This window comes from Medicago sativa, chromosome 3 (assembly GCF_051527215.1).
Source record: "Medicago sativa cultivar Bolivia chromosome 3, Bolivia_mono, whole genome shotgun sequence".
Taxonomy (NCBI): domain Eukaryota; kingdom Viridiplantae; phylum Streptophyta; class Magnoliopsida; order Fabales; family Fabaceae; genus Medicago; species Medicago sativa.
This window is the reverse complement of record NC_140751.1, coordinates 81,657,171-81,683,072: the sequence shown is the minus strand read 5'-3', so window position 1 is coordinate 81,683,072 and position 25,902 is coordinate 81,657,171. Positions and strand designations below refer to the sequence as shown.

At 34.4% G+C, this 25,902-nt stretch overlaps 1 protein-coding gene across 2 annotated transcripts; it reads left to right on the top strand.

Annotated features, from left to right (window-relative positions):
- Nucleotides 1–13,401: 13,401 nt before the first annotated feature.
- On the top strand, nt 13,402–19,780 carry HK3 (histidine kinase 3). Of its 2 annotated transcripts, XM_085754639.1 has the most exons (12): nt 13,402–13,591; nt 13,873–14,399; nt 14,803–15,084; nt 15,162–15,331; nt 15,744–15,956; nt 16,306–16,492; nt 16,585–16,636; nt 16,729–16,958; nt 17,073–17,171; nt 17,275–18,437; nt 18,821–19,137; nt 19,294–19,780. In XM_085754639.1, exons 2-11 carry the CDS (start codon nt 13,923–13,925, stop codon nt 19,029–19,031), a joined length of 3,084 nt encoding a protein of 1,027 aa, XP_085610765.1. In that variant the 5' UTR covers nt 13,402–13,591; nt 13,873–13,922; the 3' UTR covers nt 19,032–19,137; nt 19,294–19,780. The 2 variants fall into 2 exon arrangements, with proteins under 2 accessions (XP_085610765.1, XP_085610764.1); XM_085754638.1 differs by having other exon boundaries at nt 13,402–14,399.
- Nucleotides 19,781–25,902: the final 6,122 nt, after the last annotated feature.

The following is a 25,902-nucleotide window of genomic DNA, read 5'->3' as shown; positions in this document are numbered from 1 at the left end:
AGGGTTTGCAGATGGACTCTTTGCAATGCATTATTTAGAAGGGAAGGATATTCCTAGACAATACGTCAACAGATTTATAAGAATGTCACATTGTTTGTATGTATAAATACAAACAGATTTATAAAATTGTTGACAAATTCATTTCATTTCTCTATGATCCCTACACATGAATGGGAATAGGGATAGGGTGTGTACGTATAGGCGTGTGAATCCAAAACAAATTTATATCTATCCTAAAAGTTTTACTATAATATAAAGCATAATAATACTAACAAAAAACCAACCACCATTTATATTCTCATGTATCAAGTCTTAAAATCCACTGTTAAAAGAAAAAGTTCAATATTTTTTTTGAGGGAAAAAAAAGAAAAAAAAAAGTTTAATATTGTAGAATGAGTTATGTTTAATATAACAACCCATTGCTTGTACTCCTTTTTAATTATATTGTTGCATTTGCACGAAAACTTTCTCATTGTAAAACTAATCGTTGGTTTATCAATAATTCTTCTAATTTTTTTTGTCAAGTAGGATATGCTTTAGAAATTCACACCTCAAAATAAATAAGTCGGAAATATAGAATTCGAATCTCAGTCCTTTTATATCATAATATCCCTACCAACTAAGATATCCTTACAAGGACAATTCTCTTAATTATTTAATGCAAAGAGAAAAATACACATCAAATGAGATAATAAATTATAAATATATTATAGAAAAAAATTGTTCATTATTTTTTCGTTTCGTTGAAAAAAGCTAAAAAACGACAATAATACATAAACTAAAAAGTGAAATGATATCCGAACAACCATTTTACAACATATTTATGATAACTTTTGTAACAATTTTCTTTCTCATACTCACATTGTGTTTTTACTTTCTCTCTCTATTATTTTGATTTTTATACCGATACTCATATTTTTTTTTGTAAATTTAAATCATCCAACAAGTTATCAACAAAAATTATTGTTCAAATTCTCTCAAAAAAAAATTATTGTTCAAATAACACTGCTCGATTAAAAACGACAATAAAAAATTATAAATATATGCATTTTGTGGAAAATAAAATGAGAAATGATATTTGTACAACCATTTTGCTACAATTTTTTGACAATTTTCTCTCTCATACTCACATAATGTTATTATCCTCTCTCTTCTTTTTTCTCTCTCCATTGTTTTTGACCAATCAAAAGAGGGAGAAACAAAGTTGTCACTAAAGTTGTCATTAAATGAATGTATAAATATCATTGCGCAAATAAAATTACTTGTTCCTATTGCAAATAATTACAGCAAGTTTGCTAGTGGATTACTTTTGGTGTCCCTCAACAACAATAAACTCGACACGTGTGGTATAAAGGTCCCTCTGATTTGAGTGTGGCATTGTCACGTGGAACCGTGTTATGTTACAACTCTGTAACATGTTCAATGTTCATCCATTCCCTTCCAAAATTGTTAATGTGTCCATTGCACATAATTGTGTTTGTCTCCATCTTGTAATGAAAAAACAATGAGTGGTATATATTTTCATATTAAAATTAAATAACAAGATTGTAATAGTATAATAAATTGGTGGTTTTGTTTTCGGTTTTTCTCGTTTGAAAGTCAATTTAAGCTGCCATGATCGATGGGTGTTGTCGCACTAATGATACATTTTTAAGCTCCCTTACCGGCGGTCAAGGGTCGGTGTGCCATGGCAAACGGTTGTTCATTTTGCATCTCACGTGGTTGATTCAATTTTTAACACACATAATAAATAAATATTCTGTAAGAAAAAACAGAGAAGAAATATTAAAGTATTAAATAGATTGCTTACTTTAGATTGTACAAAAAAAAAAAAACAAAGATTGCTTTCTTTAGAAAAAAAAAATAGAATAGCTAGATTTGCTTTCTTAAAGACGCATGTGATGATGATTCATCAAAATAAATAAAGAAACAAAGAAACATGGAATGTTTATTTTTTTACTCAAGAAGCATGAGATTATGAGATATCAATATTTTACAAAATCCTTTGGTGTTAAAGTCATAATTTAGTATGTAAAATTTACTTCAATTGTCAATATCGAAATCGATAGATTGGATTACTTCACCTGGATTCAATTTTTTTTGTCGGGGTTTGAATCCTAAATGTTGTATATATTATACAATGTTCACCAAATAAGCTAAGCTCACGAGGACAAATTCAAATTACGTTTACTGATTGGTAAATTTGTTGGAACTTGTGTTGGGGGTCTGCTGCAATAACTTGACCAAGAAGATGATGAAGATGACTATGATGAAGTGTGCACATAAATTCCAAAGATTTGTTGTATATCTTGATTGTTGGGAAGATGCTGTTGTACTTGAAACCTGAAAAGATTAATGGTTATGCATGCAAACTCAAAGCGTATGGGGTTGTCATACTAACCTTTAGGTTCGATTCGCCCCCACCAATAACTGTATATTGGATGCAATAAGGAATGACCGGCGAATCCCCTTCAGGATACTATGAGTTCCTTGACGTGTATTGCACAACCACACCAAGCGTATCTCCTAACAGTATTTTACAGATTTATGGTTCCAGCAATTCACTCATGCATTAGAGAATTGATGGATGATTTAGAGTAAGAGAATGATGGAGAATTATGTTGTTGTTCTTTTTTGTGTGTGTCCAACTAATGCCCAAATGCCAAACATTTATAGTGCATTATATGACTCTTCACATGAGAGAAAACACCCCTTTGACTTGAATCAATGCTATGATTCATTAAGCACCCATTTGCCAAAGATTATGATCATATACACTTGAATCAATGTTATGGTTCATTAAGCACCCTTTTACCAAAGGTTATAACCATATACACTTGAATCAATGTTATGGTTCATTAAGCACCCTTTTGCCAAGTGTTATAATCATATACACTTGAATCAATGCAAAGTTTCATTAAGCACCCTTTTGCCAAAGGTTATAATCATATACATTTGAATCAATGCAAATGTTCATTAAGCATCTCTTTGCGAAAAGTTCCAATGTATATGAATGATTCCCATGAAGAGTTACAACTTTTGATTTAAAGTGATTCCATTATTTTGGAAATCACCAACAATTCCCCACCATTTTCAAAATACTAAATCACATAAATCCGGAAATTCCATGCCTTCAGATAATGGTATCTCGCGATTTGAACCATTACTTAGTAAGTTAAGTTTTCGCTCATTCCCAAATAGTATGGTAGGCAAGCTTTGAACCAACTATTCATTAGAACAAGTGTGCATAACTTACACATAGAATCTCGGTACCATTGATAAAGAGACTTGTAAGATGACACATTAAGAAGGCCTTGTGTCATATATCCCTTTTCATGAGAATTTAAGAGTCAAACCCTTGAACTCCGTGAAGCGGCCAAACTTCATTCTCACATAGGTAGACTATATCGGAAATGCCCCATAAGTATGCATTCCAGCAAATATATGCTATATGTCCATTAAGAGGAAAACCCCATCCTACCCTTTTTCTTCTTATGGTCCAAGTACTTTTACCCCTTGGGATGTTATCTATTGTCAAGTACTTCAATTACTCTAATAGTGTACTTTCACCATTGAACCCAAGACTTGATGCTACTCAAGTGTGGGTTGAGTTTCCACCATTGGTAATCAATTAGATTTGGGTTTGTACCACATCCCTAATAATGTCTTCAATGTATTCAACATCATTTTCCAAAGACATCATTCCTTGTCAATCATTTCGTCAAATAATTGCAAGATTTTCTTTTAACTTTTATAAACTTTGAATATTCAATTCTTCACATAGATTTTGTATTCTCATAACTATGTCTATGGATCAACTTATATACTCTTGATAGTATTCACCAACTATCATCAAACCATGACACACTTTTGTCAATTGAGTATATTGTAATAATGAACAAACTTTTATGTCATTACACCTTTGCTATAACAATATTTAACATGCATTTCAATTTGAACTTCAACTTTTCTTTTATATCTAGCCAAGATATATCATACATTGAATGCATTAAACATACATAGCAAAATAAAAATTGATCATAAAAGAATGTCATAACCAAACTTCATAAGATGGGATTAAACATGTAAGTCATATACTCCACATAAAATTAAATATAACACAATCATTTTGATCTTAGTTATCATATAACTAATACATATATCATAAATTCATTGTGTTAAATTCAAGTTTATGTTTAAATATGTTCAATACTAAATTTCAATAAACAATGACATAGAAGAATAATAAATGAACCAAAATCATTAATATTTTCTATGACTTTCTTCCATGAACATATATCAACTTACAATAATTCAAAACATACCCAAATTATTTTAATATCATGATAAACAAGAAATTAACCATTACTTTTCATATTATCATGTACATATAATATCAACACAATACTAATGATAATAATCTCTTACACAAAGTAAATAATATCATTAAAGCAACCACTTGATATTTTGGCAATTTATCTACACTACTTTCATAAATAAAATAGTGTTTAAACATTCTTAACATATTACTATACTCATCAAAATTCATACAGTTGAACAATTTCTAAATCGTATATATATATATATATGTCACCACATGTTAAATCTAACATATTCATATTTACTTAGATGCACATGCATTTAGAACACTAAATATTTCATAATATGTCAACACTTATATGCATATTATTTCATGTTCAAATTAACATCAAACAAATTTCAAATGATAAATTTCATACATATCAAAATTTATCATGCATATATTATCTACAACCACATGTAAATTTAACATAAACACATTACTTATGAAATATTTATCCATAAATTTCCACAACATATGTTCATAAAAGGAATTTGTTTACCGTTCACCGTAGTCATGGATGAAAATATAAGCTTTCATCTCTCCCAAAATTGCAGCCATTAATCACAAGTAAATCATGAATCGAACCTAAAGATTGTTGGAACTTGTGTTGGGGGTCTGCTGCAATAACTTGACCAAGAAGATGATGAAGATGAATACGATGAAGTGTGCACATAAATTCCAAAGATTTGTTGTATATCTTGATTGTTGGGAAGATGCTGCTGTACTTGAAACCTGAAAAGATTAATGGTTATGCATGCAAACTCAAAGCGTATGGGGTTGCCATACTAACCTTTAGGTTCGATTCGCCCCCACCAATAACTGTATATTGGATGCAATAAGGAATGACTGGCGAATCCCCTTCAGGATACTATGAGTTCCTTGACGTGTATTGCACAACCACACCAAGCGTATCTCCTAACAGTATTTTACAGATTTATGGTTCCAGCAATTCACTCATGCATTAGAGAATTGATGGATGATTTAGAGTAAGAGAATTAGGGAGAACTATGTTGTTAATGCAACAAAATTCTGTCCAAAGTTGTGGTTGTTGTTCTTTCTCTTTTATGTGTCCAACTAATGCCCAAATGCCAAGCATTTATAGTGCATTATATGACCCTTCATATGAGAGAAAACACCCCTTTGATTTGAAACAATGTTATGGTTCATTAAGCACCCTTTTGCCAAGTGTTATAACCATATACATTTGAATCAATGCAAATGTTCATTAAGCATCTCTTTGCCAAAGGTTCCAATGTATATGAATGATTCCCATAAAGAGTTACAACTTTTGGTTCTAAAGTGATTCCATTATTTTGGAAATCACCAACAATCCCCCACCATTTTCAAAATACTAAATCACATAAATCCGGAAATTCCATGCCTTCAGATAATGGTATCTCGCGATTTGAACCATTACTTAGTAAGTTAAGTTTTCGCTCATTCCCAAATAGTATGGTAGGCAAGCTTTGAACCAACTATTCATTAGAACAAGTGTGCATAACTTACACATAGAATCTCGGTACCATTGATAAGGAGACTTGTAAGATGACACATTAAGAAGGCCTTGTGTCATATATCCCTTTTCATGAGAATTTAAGAGTCAAACCCTTGAACTCCGTGAAGCGGCCAAACTTCATTCTCACATAGGTAGACTATATCGGAAATGCCCCATAAGTATGCATTCCAGCAAATATATGTTATATGTCCATTAAGAGGAAAACCTCATCCTACCCTTTTTCTTCTTATGGTCCAAGTACTTTTTCCCCTTGGGATGTTATCTATTGTCAAGTACTTCAATTACTCTAATAGTGTACTTTCACCATTGAACCCAAGACTTGATGCTACTCAAGTGTGGGTTGAGTTTCCACCATTGGTAATCAATTAGATTTGGGTTTGTACCATATCCCTAATAATGTCTTCAATGTATTCAACATCATTTCCAAAGACATCATTCCTTGTCAATCATTTCGTCAAATAATTGCAAGATTTTCTTTTAACTTTTATAAACTTTGAATATTCAATTCTTCACATAGATTTTGTATTCTCATAGCTATGTCTATGGATCAACTTATATACTCTTGATAGTATTCAACTATCATCAAACCATGACACACTTTTGTCAATTGAGTATATTGTAATAATGCACAAACTTTTATGTCATTACACCTTTGCCATAACAATATTTAACATGCATTTCAATTTGAACTTCAACTTTTCTTTTATATCTAGCCAAGATATATCATACATTGAATGCATTAAACATACATAGCAAAATAAAAATTGATCATAAAAGAATGTCATAACCAAACTTCATAAGATGGGATTAAACATGTAAGTCATATACTCCACATAAAATTAAATATAACACAATCATTTTGATTTTAGTTATCATATAACTAATACATATATCATAAATTCATTGTGTTAAATTCAAGTTTATGTTTAAATATGTTCAATACTAAATTTCAATAAACAATGACATAGAAGAATAAACAATGAACCAAAATCATTAATATTTTCTATGACTTTCTTCCATGAACATATATCAACTTACAATAATTCAAAATATACCCAAATTATTTTAATGTCATGATAAACAAGAAATTAACAATTACTTTTCATATTATCATGTACATATAATATCAACACAATATTAATGATAATAATTGCTTACACAAAGTAAATAATATCAATAAACCAACCATTTGATATTTTAACAATTTATCTACACTACTTTCATAAATAAAATAGTGTTTAAACATTCTTAACATATTACTATACTCATCAAAATTCATATACTTCAACAATTTCTAAATCATGTATATATATGTCACCACATGTTAAATCTAACATATTCATATTTACTTAGATACTACACACATGCATTTAGAACACCAAATATTTCATAATAGGTAATCACTTATATGCACATTATCTCATGTTCAAATTAACATCAAACAGATTTCAAACGATAAATTTCATACATATCAAAATTTATCATGCATATATTGTCTACAACCACAAGTAAATTTAACATAAACACATCACATGTGAAATATTTATCCATAAATTTCCACAACATATGTTCATAAAAGGAATTTGTTTACCGTTCACCGTAGTCATGGATGAAAATGTAAACTTTCATCTCTTCCAAAATTGCAGCCATTAGTCACAAGTAAATCATAAATCGAACCTAAAGATTGTTGGAACTTGTGTTGGGGGTCTGCTGCAATAACTTGACCAAGAAGATGATGAAGATGACTATGATGAAGTGTGCACATAAATTCCAAAGATTTGTTGTATATCTTGATTGTTGGGAAGATGCTGTTGTACTTGAAACCTGAAAAGATTAATGGTTATGCATGCAAACTCAAAGCGTATGGGGTTGCCATACTAACCTTTAGGTTCGATTCGCCCCCACCAATAACTGTATATTGGATGCAATAAGGAATGACCGGCGAATCCCCTTCAGGATACTATGAGTTCCTTGACGTGTATTGCACAACCACACCAAGCGTATCTCCTAACAGTATTTTACAGATTTATGGTTCCAACAATTCACTCATGCATTAGAGAATTGATGGATGATTTAGAGTAAGAGAATGATGGAGAATTATGTTGTTGTTCTTTTTTGTGTGTGTCCAACTAATGCCCAAATGCCAAACATTTATAGTGCATTATATGACTCTTCACATGAGAGAAAACACCCCTTTGACTTGAATCAATGCTATGATTCATTAAGCACCCATTTGCCAAAGATTATGATCATATACACTTGAATCAATGTTATGGTTCATTAAGCACCCTTTTACCAAAGGTTATAACCATATACACTTGAATCAATGTTATGGTTCATTAAGCACCCTTTTGCCAAGTGTTATAACCATATACATTTGAATCAATGCAAATGTTCATTAAGCATCTCTTTGCCAAAGGTTCCAATGTATATGAATGATTCCCATAAAGAGTTACAACTTTTGGTTCTAAAGTGATTCCATTGTTTTGGAAATCACCAACAAAATTGACCCTAAAAATTGATAGTTTAATTCTTCATGACGTAAATTATAAATTTAAAAATAATTAAAGAGGGTTTAACTTACACTCGCTTAGTTTTAATGGACGCACATCAACAAATCATTATTTTCCTAACAAAATATATTTCTTCGAATCAGTTGGATATATATATATAACACAATTTCATTACCACTAAAACTAAAAAAGATGAATATATGAATATGTGAACAAACTCACCACAGTCAAGTCAAGTTAATAGTATAGAATGGTAAAATACTTTTAGATGTAACAAAATCAAAGTTTGTGGAGTATTGATGCCTCTAAATATGTAACATTGATGTCAAAATCATTGATTGAATATATAATGGATCAAAATCGATATGTCAATGTGAATCAAACGAACATTAAAAAAACGGAAACCAAACAACGCAACAAGATAACAAACAAAAAAAATGTAACATTGATCAAGGAAAATGCAGAAGAAAAACAAGAAATTCGCGTGAAAACTATTTATTTAACGAGAGAGAGAGAGAGAGAGAGAGAGAGAGAGAGAGAGAGAGAGAGAGAGAGAGAGAGAGAGAGAGAGAGAGAGAGATGCAATTGGTTGACTTTGGATAAAACATATGATCCAAAGTCACTTGACTCCGGTGGACAAGAAGGAAGGAAGAGAAGAGTTACAGAAAAACTAGAAACAAGGGCCATACAACTTTTTTTCTTTCCATTTTTTGTATACATTAACAAGTTATAACTACAAATTTATTGAATTTTTATATAAAAATGATATGCAAAATACGGAGAAAAAGACACTGGTTGAATATTTCTTTAGAGTGAAGATCAATTACGACCATTCTTTAAAAATAAAAAAAATTGGATCATATTTTTTTTTCTTTGGAAAAACTTTTAAGACTTGCTCAATTTAGTCTCTATAAACATAAAAACATGTTTTAGTTTGTAAGAAAAATAAAACGCGACAATTTAGCTTTTTTTTTTTCTTTTAAGAAGTGAAAAGAAATATATTAAAAATGATGAGAATCATTCAAGCGTGCCTCAAATAATGGTCTCAACAAAGTAAAAAACAAACATATACAGATGCAAAAAACAACAAGCCGACAAAATGGCTTTGAGATATTGACAAAACCATACAAGTTGTCGGATTAAACCACCAAGAATTAAAATCCAAAAAATAAGTTGGTAATTTAGCCTTCAACCATCACCAAGATTGAAACTTGATCCCATAAAGCAAATGATCAAAAGACAATTCTTTGTTGGCAAAATACAAGAGTTACGCTCCTTCCAAATGACTCAAATACAAGACTATCATATCACTTTGAGACATTGACGAATATCTCTCTTGAACATACGAGGTCCACAAAATTGCATGGCATGCGTGCAAACATCAATGCCAAGAACAAAAGAAATCCAAACTAATGTAGAACCCAAGTCAAGATGCTTCCAAAAAAAATAAGATTCCAAGAACAAATTATTAAGATTCCCCTTTCGCACAACCACAAAAGCACTTCGAAGAACATGAATGAACAACCCCACGATGAGCCAAATTGTCTCTTGTCATAATCCGATTATGCAAAGTTCTCCACGCAAGAAGATACACTTTGAGAGGCATTGCTTTGTTTCAAATTAGCTTCGCAAATGGTACACGATCAGGCTGCTTATTTTGACATGGAATATGGTAAACTCCTTTAACCGATTAACCTTCATCTCGATCATGTTTCCAAAGAACAACACTTCACAAAAAATTACCAACCAAAGAACAATACTTCACAACATGTTCTTCCTCTTAAGCAAAAAGTCCCCTCCTTCATATATACCCTTGACCCTCACCCCCTCAGCCTAACCTCCACATCGGTGCTATTGAAATATTTCTATCAACATAAAGATAAAAAACGATGTCTGAATCTAGAATGCAAATGACTTCCCTATAGTCAAGGATCATTCCAGAAGTTGGTACCTTCCCTATTACCATTTCTACATGCCAACCCTTCTTCAAACAACATCCCCTCACTAACACTTACTCGGTCTCAGATCCCCTCATAAGTCCTTCCATCAATTTGGCGTCTTGTTACCTCCACTCCTAATTTGGCCCCCCTTTAACCCATACTTAACCACCAACAATTCAAACCACAACCCTCCCTAATCAACAAGTAACCTCCTACACCATTAACCAAACAACACCATATTTAACTCTTTAATTCTTCTAATCACTAATTCTCTAGACTCCCTATCAAAACATACCTTATCCCGCTTAATCCAATAGATTTTATAGGCATCCTTACCGATCAAAGGAACCCAAAATGATAAATGACGCGGAAGACAATTTATTTTTAACTATCTTTGTTGATTCGATTGTCAACACAAATCAAAGTCATATATTCTCAAATTTCCCAACAAGAAGAATAGTAAACTTTTATTTATAAAAACTATTCAAAACCTCAATGACGATAAACATTTCCCTCCTTCTAAAAATAGAGGTCCACTATGTTCTTCTTCTTCGCAATTGAGACATTGATTGAATATGTGTCATATAGACAAAAATAATAGAAAATTAGAATGCATGCAACAAACCTTAACTCAATTCATTGTTCATTGTTTTTGTCGAATCAACACAAATCAAAGTCACATACTCAACTGTAAGAACTGGTTTATATTTTCTTCCGATAATGTTAACTTTTTCAACGATTTTTTTAGTAATGATATACCTAGACTTGGAACATGCCTTTAGCTTTTAATTGGTTATTTGTTAACACAACTAGGAGAGGTCGCACAAATGAAATGAAACCATTATGAAGGAAGTTACACATTGTGGAAAGAACATACCATACTTGGTACAAAGACATAACTGAGTGAGCTGACGTGGTATTGTTAGAAGAAGGACAACACGAAAAAGAAGGGTCATATCTAGGGTAAGGTATTACATTTAGGTGGTGGCACCCATAATTATTTTTCCTGCTATAATAGTTTTTTCTAAATTTATTTGAATATGCAATGAAGGTTGAGCAATCTATCTGGTGAGATAATCATCTACGAAAAAAGTATTTTAAATCATCTCCCGTAGACACAAGAACGTTGTGTCATTGTGGGATCTTGTTGCAAAAAGAGTGACTAAAACATGGTTACAATTGTACATACACATATGTTTTAAGTAAGAGTCAACAATTTGATCAAATTGTCATCTAAAATACGAACCACTCAATTTTTTTTTTTTTTTTTTTATATATGAATTTATTTATGATAGCCAAATCACTACCTCACAACCCTTCCACCTGAACCCCCCATTCATCCCACATTAAAGTGTCACTTTTTCCTTGTCACCTCTTTTCCTCTAATTCACTATTTTATGCTTACTTAGATGCTGACCCCATACAACTACTTTCGCCGTAACTTGTTTTCCCACTACCAATCTTGCCCCTCAATCCCTCATTTAATTTACTCCCATATTCTCAATTCAATATCCTATCTTTGTTGCCTGTTTTTAATAATTGAATTCTTTTTTGGCTTTTCACCCAAAAATAATTGGCTCCTACAATGTAGATTTATGATGTGTTTGCGAATAAAATTTGATGCAAATAAAATAGCACAATCTAATACTACAATGATTAACAAAATAAATACCCTACCTAGATAGTAACTATCCTAGATTCAATAGCGTTTTTTTGTCAATACAACGTTGTTGTTTTTGTACCAGTGGTACATTTTGTTTTATCAACAATCATTAGTATGGACCTCAAGAAAAAACAATCATTAGTACTATGGTTTAATTTGCCATGATAATATCTCTCTACTTTGTTGACACTTTTTCCCCCTCTACTACCTGGAGTGAAATTAATATTAACCACATGAACAATATTGAATTTTTGTGGAAAAATGAATACCAGTTTTTCTTTACGTAGGCAAAAAAAGTGAAGCTTCCCAACAAAACACAAAGAAGTTCCCATAAAGTGTCAAATTTTGTCTCCATGATGAAACATAATTAATGATGAAATTGTTCACTTTTGCGACTGAATTCGGTTAAGTACGATGAATGAGGAAGGGTAGCTGCAACAATTACAAAACACTACTTAGATCATTGGAGGAAAATATAAAAATAAAGAAAAACAGTAAAAATAAAAATGAAGATATAGTAACACTTTATTTTTGTTGGTTGATAGATATAGTAACACCTTGATAGAAATAATACCAAGCATAGAAAAAAAATATGCCTATCCTATTATTATTTCCCTACCTACTTTGAGTGTTAGACCATGTGTCTCTAGGCAAATTAGGAAAAGTAAAGGGTATCTAATGCCATTCTGTTGGATAAAAAAAGCTTATGCTTATTGTTGAAATTCTGGTTCCATGCAGGGGTATTTGTGTCAAGAAAAAATACAGCTATGCAAAGTTGAAGGTACACTGAAGAAGGCTCAGAGTTAACGACTTAGCGTGTAGAAGTTGTGTAGTGGCACGTATGGTTGGATAGGGATATGTGAATACAACTACAAAGCAAAACAAAGTTGAGCAAAAAAGCACTGTTTTCTCCTCAGTGGAAGTGGAACCCAACCTTTTTGGTTCTCTTCTCTTCTACTATTTTATCATTATCATTCCAAATTATATATATTATTATTTTTATATCATCGACGGTCCACGTGATAATGGATTTGAACATTTTAAATAAGTTATTATAGTTTCCATATTTCATATTTGAGTATGATAAAAATTTGGTTGTGAAGAAAGAATTTATCTTACGTGTTTCACAAATTTTTCAATAGATGTTAATCATTGTTTTTTTTTGAGAGGTCCAGTTTAAGTTTTGACAAGAGAAATATTAACATAACAAATAACATACTAATATTTTTTATTAAAATAATGGTGTTAAATATTTTGTACCAATTACATTGTAACAAAATGCTTTTTATATATAAAAAAGAACATTTAGATAAATAATTGATTATTTTTCATTATCTATTTTTGTTTTTATTAATTTTTTTTTTGAGTGGATAGTTGAAAAGAGATAATGGCCAATACCAGAAAACATTGTTGCCATCATATTCCTATTATCTTGTCTTTTGCAAATTCTCCTATGAGTTTCATTCTTCTAACTTCTATGTCTTTGAACCTTTCACTGTCTTCCACAAAAACATATTCCTTTTAAAACTTGAACACTTCTCCTTGCTTACGTTGTTTGGTTTTGGAAAAATCTTAGCTGAAGAACACTGCAACAAGGTAGTGTTGGATTTTGTTCACTGTGTTGTGTGCTAAAAAACGAATCTTTATATGTTTTGTTTTTGGCCCTTCTTTTCTTGGTTGGTAGCTTGTGGCTGACAAGATAACAACAAGTATCAATTCATGTTTGGAATTAGAAACTCTTAATGATTCTTTGATTCTTTTAAAGGCGTGTGTGAATTTCATTTCCATTTTGAATTTAAAGCTATTTTTCTTTTGGTTGGATAAGATAGCATCTTCTCAAACTTGTCATGTCTCATGTTTCTTTTCTATTCATATAGTTTGAAGGTGGTGGTTCATTTCTGTTCACTAGTGTTGGTTACTGTTGTGGATGAGTTTGTTACATGTAATTGGGTTTAGTCTAAAAGTGGGGCATCTACTTTTAGTGCTATGTTGCTGGATTGTATCTTTAATTTATATCAACTGGTTCATTAGTATGGACACAAAGATGGGATTTTTAGGAGATGGTGGAAAGATGTGGCTTAAATGTTGGGAGAAGATCTTGGGAAGTACATGTAAAATCCATCAACAGTATTATCAGTGTATTGGTTCTAAAAGAGTTAGGAGAAAATTGTGGAGGAAATTGTTGCTGGCATGGGTTTTGGGTTGGTTTATAGTGTCTCTATGGATCTTTTGTGGTATTAACTTACACAACACTGAAAAGAGGAAAGAGACTTTAGCTAGCATGTGTGATGAAAGAGCTAGGATGTTACAAGATCAGTTTAATGTTAGTATGAATCATATTCAAGCCATGTCTATTCTGATCTCAACTTTCCATCATGCTAAGAATCCTTCTGCCATTGACCAGGTACCTAATCTTACTACTCACTGTCTTGCAATTAAGGATCTAATTCATTCGTGTGTTTTTTTTTTTTTTTTTTTTTTTTTGTCTTAACCCTCCTGATAATTGAGTCAGGAGGTAAGTAAAGTATGGACAAATATTGTTTAAGTCAGGATTCAAACTCGAGTTTTCCTGAACAATTCGTCTTTAGCATGAGTTCATTAGCCTGTTGAGCCAAATCACTTAGTTTTTCAATTATGTACTATGTAGTAGCTTTATCTTTTCCTTCTGATTTTCAAGTTTTAAGTCTTCATTTTCATCTGAATTTATGTTTTTGAATAGAAATGAAGTAAATGTATATTTTATCTATGAAGCTGATATCAGTAGTGTGATGTTAACAAATGAACATAACAAGTTGTAAAACATGCAGAAAACTTTTGCAAAGTATACAGAAAGAACTGCTTTTGAGAGGCCACTTACAAGTGGTGTTGCATATGCTGTAAGGGTGCTTCAATCTGAAAGGGAACAATTTGAGAAGCAACAAGGGTGGAGTATTAAGAGGATGGATACCATGGAGCAGAACCCGGTTCATGAGGATGATTATGTACCAGATGAATTGGAACCATCCCCTATCCATGAAGAATATGCTCCTGTCATCTTTGCACAAGATACAATTTCACATGTCATATCTATTGATGTGCTTTCTGGAAAGGTAAGTTTCTTGTGAGATTATATGTGGAGTTATGGTTTGTACTTTGTAGTCGCTGTTCTTAACTTGTTCATATACAGGAAGACCGTGAAAATGTGTTGCGAGCAAGAGAATCAGGCAAAGGGGTTTTAACTGCCCCTTTTAGGCTGTTGAAAACAAACCGTTTAGGAGTTATCCTCACATTTGCTGTTTACAAGAGAGATCTTCCATCAAATGCTACCCCAAATGAAAGGATTCAAGCAACTGATGGGTGTGTATATGTTTTGGAATTTGTCAAGGGCCTATTTAGATTCACTTATTTGAGCATAAGAACTTGTAAGATTGATTGTGAGAGCTTATGCAAACAATTATGACTTGACCATAAGTTGTTTTCAGCTTATTTCCATAAGCTTATCTTGGGTAGCTTATGAAAACAGCTTAAAGCATATATGAAAATAGTTTGACTTTATTTTATCTTTTGGTATAGAAATAGCTTATAAATAAACACTTATATGATAAGTGTTTGCGCTTTAGGCGCTTAATTAACTTGTTTATCCAAACTTGGCCTAAATCAGAATTAGCTAACTTCAAGTTCTGAAGTAAATGATTTAGTGAGCAACTTTATTCGATTTGGCGTAAACAATTCATGAACATGGTTAATGTTTTAACTAACTGCTATGCAGGTATCTTGGTGGGGTGTTTGAAATAGAGTCATTAGTGGAGAAATTGCTTCAGCAACTTGCTAGCAAGCAAACCGTGCTTGTTAATGTGTATGATACAACAAATCAGACACACCCAATTCCCATGTATGGTTCTGATGTATCAGGTGACGAGTTCTATCATGTGAGCTTTCTTAACTTTGGAGATCCTTTCAGGAAGCATGAGATGCACTGCAGGTAAGAAAAATGCAGCAGAAAGCTCTTTTTTTCCAAATAAGTTTCTGTCCTTATGATGAATTAACTTTGAAATAATGGAAATCCGTACTTAGAAATCAAATTTTAAGCTGATCTTTTGCAGAGACTTCTATCATAACGAATAGAGTATATCTGCAAAGTTCTGCATACTCTGTTACAATAGGATAATGATGCTATCTCACATTAAGTACAAGATATGTTATCTAAAAACTTGATATATTAGCCTTATAAAACTTGTGATACACTATTTTGGGGTCGCGTGGTAGGGATTGTTTACTAATTTTTACATTGATTAAACTGTTATGATATTTTAAGGTTGATGCTGACACAGGTTCAAACAGAAACCACCATTTCCAAGGTTGGCGACGGGTACATCAATTGGCATCCTTGTTATTGCACTCCTTGTTGGACATATTTGTCATGCAACTGTGAGTCGAATTGCCAAAGTAGAGGATGATTACCAAGAGATGATGGTGCTTAAAAAACGAGCTGAAGCAGCTGATGTTGCTAAATCCCAGGTCTGCAATTTTTGTTGTCGCTATTAAATTTTTATTTATTTAGGCTCAAGTTACACCAATGATATGAGCTGAATCAATTGTCAACATTGCAGTTCCTTGCTACTGTTTCGCACGAGATCAGAACTCCAATGAACGGTGTTTTAGGTTAGTTGAAAACTCACTCTCTGTATACATAATATCCCGAGTATATCTATGGTTTCTTCATCCATGACCATGCTCTTAAATTGGATTTTCAGGGATGATGAATATGCTCATGGACACTGATCTAGATGTAACCCAACAAGAATATGTCAGAACCGCACAAGGCAGTGGAAAAGCTCTGGTGTCAATTATAAATGAAGTTTTGGACCAGGCAAAGATTGAATCTGGTAAGATAGAGCTCGAGGCTGTGCTGTTCGATATACGAGCAATTATGGACGATGTGTTATCGCTATTTTCTGAGAAATCTCAAGGAAAAGGAGTAGAGGTAATAATATATCTGTCTATTCTTCTGATGCACTTCTACCACCATGTTGAAATTTTCAGAATCATAACTTAACAGGCTTTACGTGTTTGGTTTTATTCTTTTTTGGGAGCAAAGTTAGCAGTTTATGTCTCGGATCAGGTTCCTCAACAGCTTATAGGTGATCCTGGAAGGTTTCGACAAATAATTACAAATCTCATGGGTAACTCGATTAAGGTAAAATACCATTGAGTCCTATCAAACCTCTTTAAACTCGTTCCTTTTGTGGACTAATTTACAAGTCAAAATATGAAAACTAAAATATGCAATTGTTTGGCAGTTCACAGACAAAGGACATATCTTTGTGACTATCCATCTTGTTGAGGAGGTTTTCCATTCAATAGAAGTTGAGAGAGAATCTACTTCAAAAGATGCAGAACATACATTAAGTGGTTTCCCAGTTGCTGATGGTCGCCGCAGCTGGGAAGGATTCAGAGCCTTCAGTCACGAGGGACCTCTTGGTTCTTTCTCGTCCACCTCCTCCAATGATCTCATCAGTTTGATTGTATCGGTAGAGGATACAGGCGATGGTATTCCTCTAGAGTCGCAGCCGATGATATTCACTCCATTCATGCAGGTAGGTCCATCCATCTCGAGAAAACACGGAGGAACTGGTATTGGTCTAAGCATTAGCAAGTGTTTAGTGGGCCTCATGAATGGAGAAATCGGATTTGTGAGCGAACCGAAGATTGGAAGCACTTTCACATTTACAGCTGTGTTCACCAATGCATGTCCTAATTCAAATGAGCTTCAAACTCAACAAATCAATAACCAACCTCATCCTGCAACCTCAGAGTTTAATGGTATGGCTGCACTAGTTATTGATCCGAGACCCGTTCGTGCTGAAGTGTCGAGATATCACATACAAAGGCTTGGCGTTCGTGTTGAAATAGTTTCAGATTTGAAGCAAGGTTTGTCCACCGTAACCGATGGGGATGCATCTATCAATATGGTCCTGATTGAACAAGAGGTTTGGGAAAGAGACTCGAGTATTTCATCGCACTTTGTGAATAACATTAGGAAAGTTGTTGAAGTTGATAAAGGAAAAGAGATTCCTCCAAAACTATTTATTCTCGTTAATTCTAGTAGTTCTTTTAGAGCGAGTTCTACGGCATCATGTCTTCATAATCCAACAGTTGTCACAAAACCTTTGAGAGCAAGTATGCTTGCGGCTTCACTACAAAGAGCAATGGGTGTTGGGAACAAAGGGAATCCTCGAAACGGAGAACATCAGGGTTTGTCTCTCAAGCATCTTCTCTCTGGGAGAAAGATTCTTATTGTAGATGATAATAGTGTGAATCGCACGGTAGCAGCTGGTGCTTTGAAAAAATATGGAGCTGGTGTGGTTTGTGTAAGCAGTGGAATAGAAGCCATCACTATGCTGAGGCCACCCCATCAATTTGATGCATGTTTCATGGATATTCAAATGCCTGAAATGGATGGGTATGCATTAGATTCTTTCTTCTATAATCTTGATAATTATCTTTTGAACTTAAATTCTAAATTTCATTGAAAACTCTTTCTAGGATGAAAATGGATTGCCTGCAGTCACAGATTCAAGTTTTTGTGAATATGAACGGTTCGATCTTGATTGGACGATTCACATTCTAACTTCCTGTTTTTGACCTATTTTGTGAAGTTAGAATACAATTTGTCTAATTGAAGATCAAACGTCCCATGTGAATGATGTGCGACTATTTGACTGCAGGGAATCCAATTGCAAAACTTAGCACACTTTTTGAATTACATTGAAAACAATCAATGCACACAATAACACATATCATTCTATATTAGCACATAGTTAGCTAATAACCATTTCCCAACAGGTTTGAAGCTACGCGTCGAATTCGAGAGATCGAAAACAATGTGAAAGACAGAGAACTGTTTGTTCATCTACCCATTTTGGCTATGACCGCAGACGTGATGCAGGCTACACACCAGGAATGCTCTAAGTGTGGGATGGATGGATATGTTTCAAAACCATTTGAAGCTGAACAACTTTATAGAGAGGTTTCAAAGTTTTTCCAATCATCTTGAGAAACAAAAATACAAAGCTGTTCTAAACCAAACAAACTATGGAAGGATCAGCGTCTGCTCGTTAGGCCGTAGATGTGCATATATTCAGAAATCTCCTCAGCTCAGAGTAAGTTCACTTCATCAGTTATGAAATGCATATATGATTTTTTTTTTGACAAAAAATGCATATATGATATAGTACTTACTTTTGTTTTCTATAATAATTAAAAATATATAGTACATTAATAAGAACCTTGGTTTATAATATTGTTTTTTGTGGCAGGGAATGTAGTACATAAGAGCAAAGTTTTATTGGTTGGAATTGAGTCTTGAATGGTTGTGAGGGTATGAATAGTCTCACTAATTCTTCTAGGCAAATTCACTATATTCCATGGTAACTGCAAACTGGAAGTGAATGAGAGGGAATTAGTTATTATATTGTCTCATCCTCTTCTGCATGCAATACTACTACTACTACTACTCATAGTACTCTAATAACGTTACTTTGTTATGTGTATTGATATATGTATGTAGAGGTATATGTGTATATGAGATTGATTGAATGCATAGATAGAAGGAAATGAGGTTGTTGGTGACAAAGGAGGCAAAGTGTACCATAGACCATAGTGCATGTGAATTACGAGTAGTTCATCATGACTCATCGTGAGTGGCCACATGAGCTTTTGCTTCTTTTGGCTTTGAAACATGTAAATGACACGTTGTAAAATCATATTTGAGTGATCCACCATTTTTTGGCCGATTTGTACTTACTTTTTCAGTTCTTTATTTATTTCACTTGCCTTTTTTTATTATTTTATTTAAATAAAATGAGATAAAACAGGTTGGTTAGTGTTCAGAAAAACACTAACCTTTACTAAATAGTTGGGCAATAGATTTTAGTTGTCTTGAGTAAATTCAAAAAATGATGTAATTTTGGTACTTTTCATATATATTTAGAAAAATTTGCAGAGAAATTAATGTGTACACTTATGATTATCAACATATTGACTTTTGTCTATATAAAAGCCTCAACGAGTGCGGTGCAAATATTTATTAGTGTTTTGCATATAAAATTAAAATTTATTTAATAGAAACACTACATTAATTTTGATATTTTAAAAATAGTTATGAGTTTTCAAAAGTTTATCATATCAACGTTCTTGTATATGTACATAAAAAATTTGTTTTCGCGTATATAAACAAATAAAATCCACAATTAGACTATTTAACAGATTATTTTATATATAGGAGAAAAATATTTAATAAAAACGTTACATTAATTAATACTGATAATTTCCATTTAATATCTTTAAATATTCAATAATATTAACAATCTAATTATTTTTTATATAATTTTTCAAAAAAAACATTTTTTTTATATAATTACTGCAATGTTATTTGACCCATAAGAAATTAATTGTTAAAGAACATAATAGAATTTATGGTATCATTTAAAAAAATCATATTAGTTGTATAAAAAAAAAAAAGTTCTCCTACGGTAGGAGACTTGAGGAGGTCTCCCACCCAAAACGGCGCCATAAATATGATCCTTAAAACTACTCAACACTCATAAGTCATAATCAATATTAATAACCTTAATACCCGTACACTTTACTAATCTCTAATAACGAGACTATTTAGTCACTAAGAATCAGTATACTAATAGAATCTGTATAACTATTATTATTAGTAGTAGTAATATTTTCGGGTACATTGTCACAGAGAATCCATGTTCCACAAAGTATTACGAAAATTGCTGTTCACACATTAGAGAAGGCTGGGACACACATGTAAAATACGTTTTTGCCCCCTCGACAGTTAACTGCCGAGGAATTAAAAATCCGGCTGCAGCTAACTGCCGAGGATTTCCTCGGTAGTTAACTGCCGAGGAATAAACTTGAGCTGAGTTTTGGAAACAAGGAGGGACTATGTTGTCACCATCAGCAAACTTATAAGCATCGGTACCAATAATATAGATGAATCAAACTCCAATAAATCTCCCCAAATATAGAAAACACATCTACAGGAGCAAGAAACCAATTTCTTTTTTATCATTTCTATACGTAAATAAATTTTTCTTCAAACTCTACTTATTTTTTATTACCAGATCTGCTTCTGAGTAATTTTGATTTTGATGCTTTTTTTCTTTTAAATTAGATGTTGATAAATAAATAGACAATTAGTTTGAATAAGTCTTATTTTAGAAACAATTGGGAGAAGAAAAAATCTAGTATGAATTTTTGATGTTTCTATGACTGAGCAGGAAAGAAAATGGAGGACGTGGGTTAGTTTCAATCCCATGAGGTTGAAGACAATGTAAGCAAGATATGGTGTGGGTAGTCTATGATTAAATCAGTGTTCCTATTTAATCAAGTGGTGAAAAATAGCTTTCCCATGGTTGGAAACAACATCCCATTCCCATACTAAATGCCACCATTACTCTTCTCCCTTTCAAACTTGTCCTTCCGAGATAGAGGAAGAGAAGATGAACAGTGAAAAAAATTCTCATTCCTCGGCAGTTAACTACCGAGGATTTCCTCGGCAGTTAACTGCAGCCGAATTTTTAATTCCTCGGCAGTTAACTGCCGAGGATTTCCTCGGCAGTTAACTGCCGAGGATTTCCTCGGCAGTTAACTGCCGAGGATTTCCTCGGCAGTTAACTGCAGCCGGATTTTTAATTCCTCGGCAGTTAACTGCCGAAGGGGCAAAAGCGTATTTTACATGTGTGTCCCAGCCTTCTCTAATGTGTCAACAGCAATTTTCAAGTATTACCCATGTTGTCTAACATCCAACCACTTTCTGTAGTTAGAAAATCAAACTGTGAAAAGTCATAAGTTTCCATTGAAGACATTGGATCAAGGTTTAGACCTTCCAAGTCATAGTTATTGGAGTATTACTTTTCCCACCCTATGCCCTTCTCACGCGCTCTGCAAAAATGACTAAATTACCCTCCGAAAAACAGTATCCGGACAATTAACTTCTGGTCCGGATTACATATTCCGGACACATTCGAAGTATAAAAGGGCATTCATCCCTCATTTTCACAGTTTCACTTTTCAGTTACTCTCTCTCTCCCTCTAATCCCAAAATCTGAACTGCAAAAATCAAACCAAAATCGGTGAAATCTTGCTCAAACGAACCGCATTTCAATCCTTGACAAACGTCACATGGAAGGTTAGTTCAATTTCTGTATGCATGCAAGTAATTTGTTCCGTTTTTTTTTCCTATGAACTGAAGCAATCCGGAATTCGTTTTCCGGACTGTATTGTTGCATTTCGGAAAATAAATTCCGGAAACACCCAGTATTGGTTTTTGACCGTCTGTTTTGTAATTTTCTGTGCTGATTGTCTTGTGTGCATGTAACAGAAGGTTAAACCTCTAATACTCGGCGCGTAAGGGAGGCAGGGCATACTTCCCAAAGGAGAGAGCGTCTCCGACGGCTGCAGGAGGAAGGTGGTGTTCCTCCAAGGCGTCGGGGTGCTAGAGGACGCCGTGCTGATGTCGAGCATCAGCCGAAGCAGCAAGAGAATATGGACATGGAGCAGGAGCAACCTGATGTGGAATTGCAGCATATGGAGGAGCAGGAGCTTGAGGAGGAGCTGCAGGCTATGGACGAGGAAATGGAAGATGGCGAGCCACGGCGAAGGCGAAAGAAGAAGGAGAAGGTGGTGGACCCTGAGCCACTAGATGACTATCCCGGTGGCCCACACGAGACTGGCCTGCTGTGGAAGTGCCATGTGCGCGTGGCCAGGAAGGCGGCTGATGGCGTGGTATTTATTAATGTTAAATTCACTTTAAACTCACTTAATTAATGTTAATCTGTGTGAAAATGATGTTGATATTTGTGAAACTTCCTGTTTATGTAATGTTAAATCTGTTTGTGAAGCCATGAGTTTAAACTCACTTTATTAATTTTAATTATTAGCAGTGGCGTGGAAAATTAAAATGCATCAGCAACGGAAAGAAGATAGAAGCGATGCATGCTGAAGAAAACAAATCTATCATGGCTGGACGGTGGTGGGAGAACAGATTGCATGGCACTGGCCTTGGTTGGCTCCAGGATACCAGCTACAACATGATTGACCATAGTCTGATTTGTGCCTTTGTGGAGAGGTGGCACGAGGAGACTTCCAGCTTCCACCTTCCGTTTGGGGAGATGACAGTCACCCTTGATGATGTGGCCTCTTTGCTGCATATCCCCATTGACGGCATGCTCATATCCCACGGGTCCATATCACGGGATGAGGCGGTTGAATGGATGGAGTTGTACTTGGGGTCTGATCCGGGTGATGCTCTTATTGAGGTCGAAAAGACCAAAGGTGCACATTGCCGATTTAGCTACTTGGAGAGGATCTTCAAGGATCGTTTGAAGGAACAGAGGGATTTGACGGCCGAGTATGGTGTGACTAAGGAGGTGGAGAGGATGCGGGACCAGGATGTCCGCATATATTTGCTATACTTGGTGGGGATCACAATCTTCAGTGACAAAAGCCAGTGGGCTGCGGATGTTGTCTACCTGAAGTACTTCAGAGACCTTGATCTTGTTGCTGGTTATTCATGGGGAGCTGCGGCACTAGCTCACTTGTATAAGGAGTTCAACAATGCTGCACGTTGGAACTGCAGTCAGGTGGCAGGATACCTGACTTTTTTGCAGGTATAAATTAAAAACTATGTTTTATTTTTTCAAATGTAAGTGTATATGGTTTGTATATTTATATGTGGTTGTCTTTGGTGCATGCTTGGGTGTTTCATCACTTCCCAGGTATGGGAAGCAAGGATGTCTGGGAAGGATATGTAGAGAATCAGTATCCACGCGCGATGCTTTTTTTACCACTGTCTGGTTTAGGCACAGTGGACAACTACAAAAACTATCTAGATGTGCTGGATTTGACGAGGGTTGTCATGGCCCCATATGGAGTGCACCGTCAGGCACGTCAGTTTGAGCGGGTCAGCCTTTACTCTGGATGGCTGAGATGCGGAGAGCGCATGGTGAGATATCTGCCGGAGATGGTGCTTCGTCAGTTTGGGTGGGTTCAGACCATACCGAGACATCCCGTTCAGAGTGCACCTGTTGATGTTAATTTGGCGGAGATCACAAACCGCTTTCGGCGTGCACTTGATTATGCGCTGACACCTCAGGAGTTGGGAGAGACTGCAGTTCATGGCGTGGAGGTATTAGATGGATACATAGAATGGTTTTATCGCCATTCCCATCCACGCATGGTTCTTCCTGACATACCGGTACCAGTGTCGAGGCCACCGGAGCGTGAGGTCCTTGATGCACGAGCTGCTCAGGAGGATGGAGACCTTGGGTACATACAGCTTAGTGGAAGGATGAGCCGCATCAGAGATCACATCTATACTGTGATGAGAAGTGGTCTGGTGCCGAAAGGGACTGAGGAATGGCAGCATTTGGAGGATGCGTTGAAAGAGGTGCATGATGGGAAAGTTTACCGTCGTCGGGGAGCTACTGAGGCGCCAGAGGTGGGGCCAGAGGAGGCGGCAGAGGTGCTGGGGGTGTAGTTATTAGGGGCTGATAGTATTGTATTTTATGTTTATGTTTGAACATTTTGAATGCTTTTGAATTATGTAACACTTGGATAATTTTTAATGTTATTTAATCTTGGATAATTTTTAATTATATTTGATTAATGTTTTGTTTGAAAATTATGTCGTGTTGATAATTGTTACGTTATAAGTTGATGTTACTGTTAGAACATATGGTAACCGGCATGGTATGTCTGTTTAGAAGCAAGCTAATGCGCCAAAAAAGAGGCTCGGCCAAAACAGATAGCTTCTGCCTCTGTACTGATGCAATCCGGATTATATAATCCGGACAGGTTAACCACATTCTGGATTGTATAATCCGAAACCTTCGTCCACCACCCCCTTTTGTTGACTTTCAACGGGGTGATTTACACTTTTTGGATTATATAGTCCGGAAGTTATCTACCCTTTTCAGATTATATAATCTGAAACAATATGTTCATAACTGGCATCATCATCCATCAGGGTGCATGAAGTGCAAAAATACACGAATAAATCCGGAATTAATATTCCGAAATGGTTTCAGATTATATAATCCGGACTAGGGGTATTATGGGAAAAAAATAGGGCGCGCGAGGAAAGGCTGGGAAAAGTAATACTCTAGTTATTGGTATCATCGATGCAGAAATTGTCTTGGATTGGACCATTATAAATAGACTATTACTTTTCCCACCCTCCTATGTTCTCGCACGCCTTGCAAAAATAACAAAAATACATCTAGTCCGGATTATGTAATCTGAACCACCAGATTGTTAGCATTTCCGACGAACGAAATCCGGACAATTTCAAAATGTGATTTTTTGCGTTTTCTTTAATGTCAAAGGTCTATGTTGACCGTTATATAACCCCCACATAAATTTCAAAGCAATTGCAGGGGTTATATGAACGGTCAACAATGACCATGACACCACAAACACTCCTTAAAAACTAATTTTTTTTTGAAGAAAATGTAAGAAAAGAGGTGAAGTGAAGAATGAAGGAAACTCAGAGATTATCTTCCTTCTATGCGCAATGTGTTTTCATCGTTGACCTTTCATAAAAAGAGGCTATTTTGGAAACTTAGAGATTATATGAACGGTTGATAGAACTTTTAGCAATTGTACTAAAAACTATCGAAGTAATACAATTAAGTTCGTTTCCACGAGGACCGTGTTAATATCAATTAAACAATAGCGTTATGAAATAGGATGTGTAAAATTTATTTTAGTGCCCGAGGCAGTAGGTTTGTTGTGCATAAAAAGTAAATAACATGAAATAAGGTTGTTTATAAAAGATAGAGAGGGATGAGATCAGGTCTTTCGAATCCTCTGAGTTCCCCTATTTGGTACACTGCACCTAGTTCTCA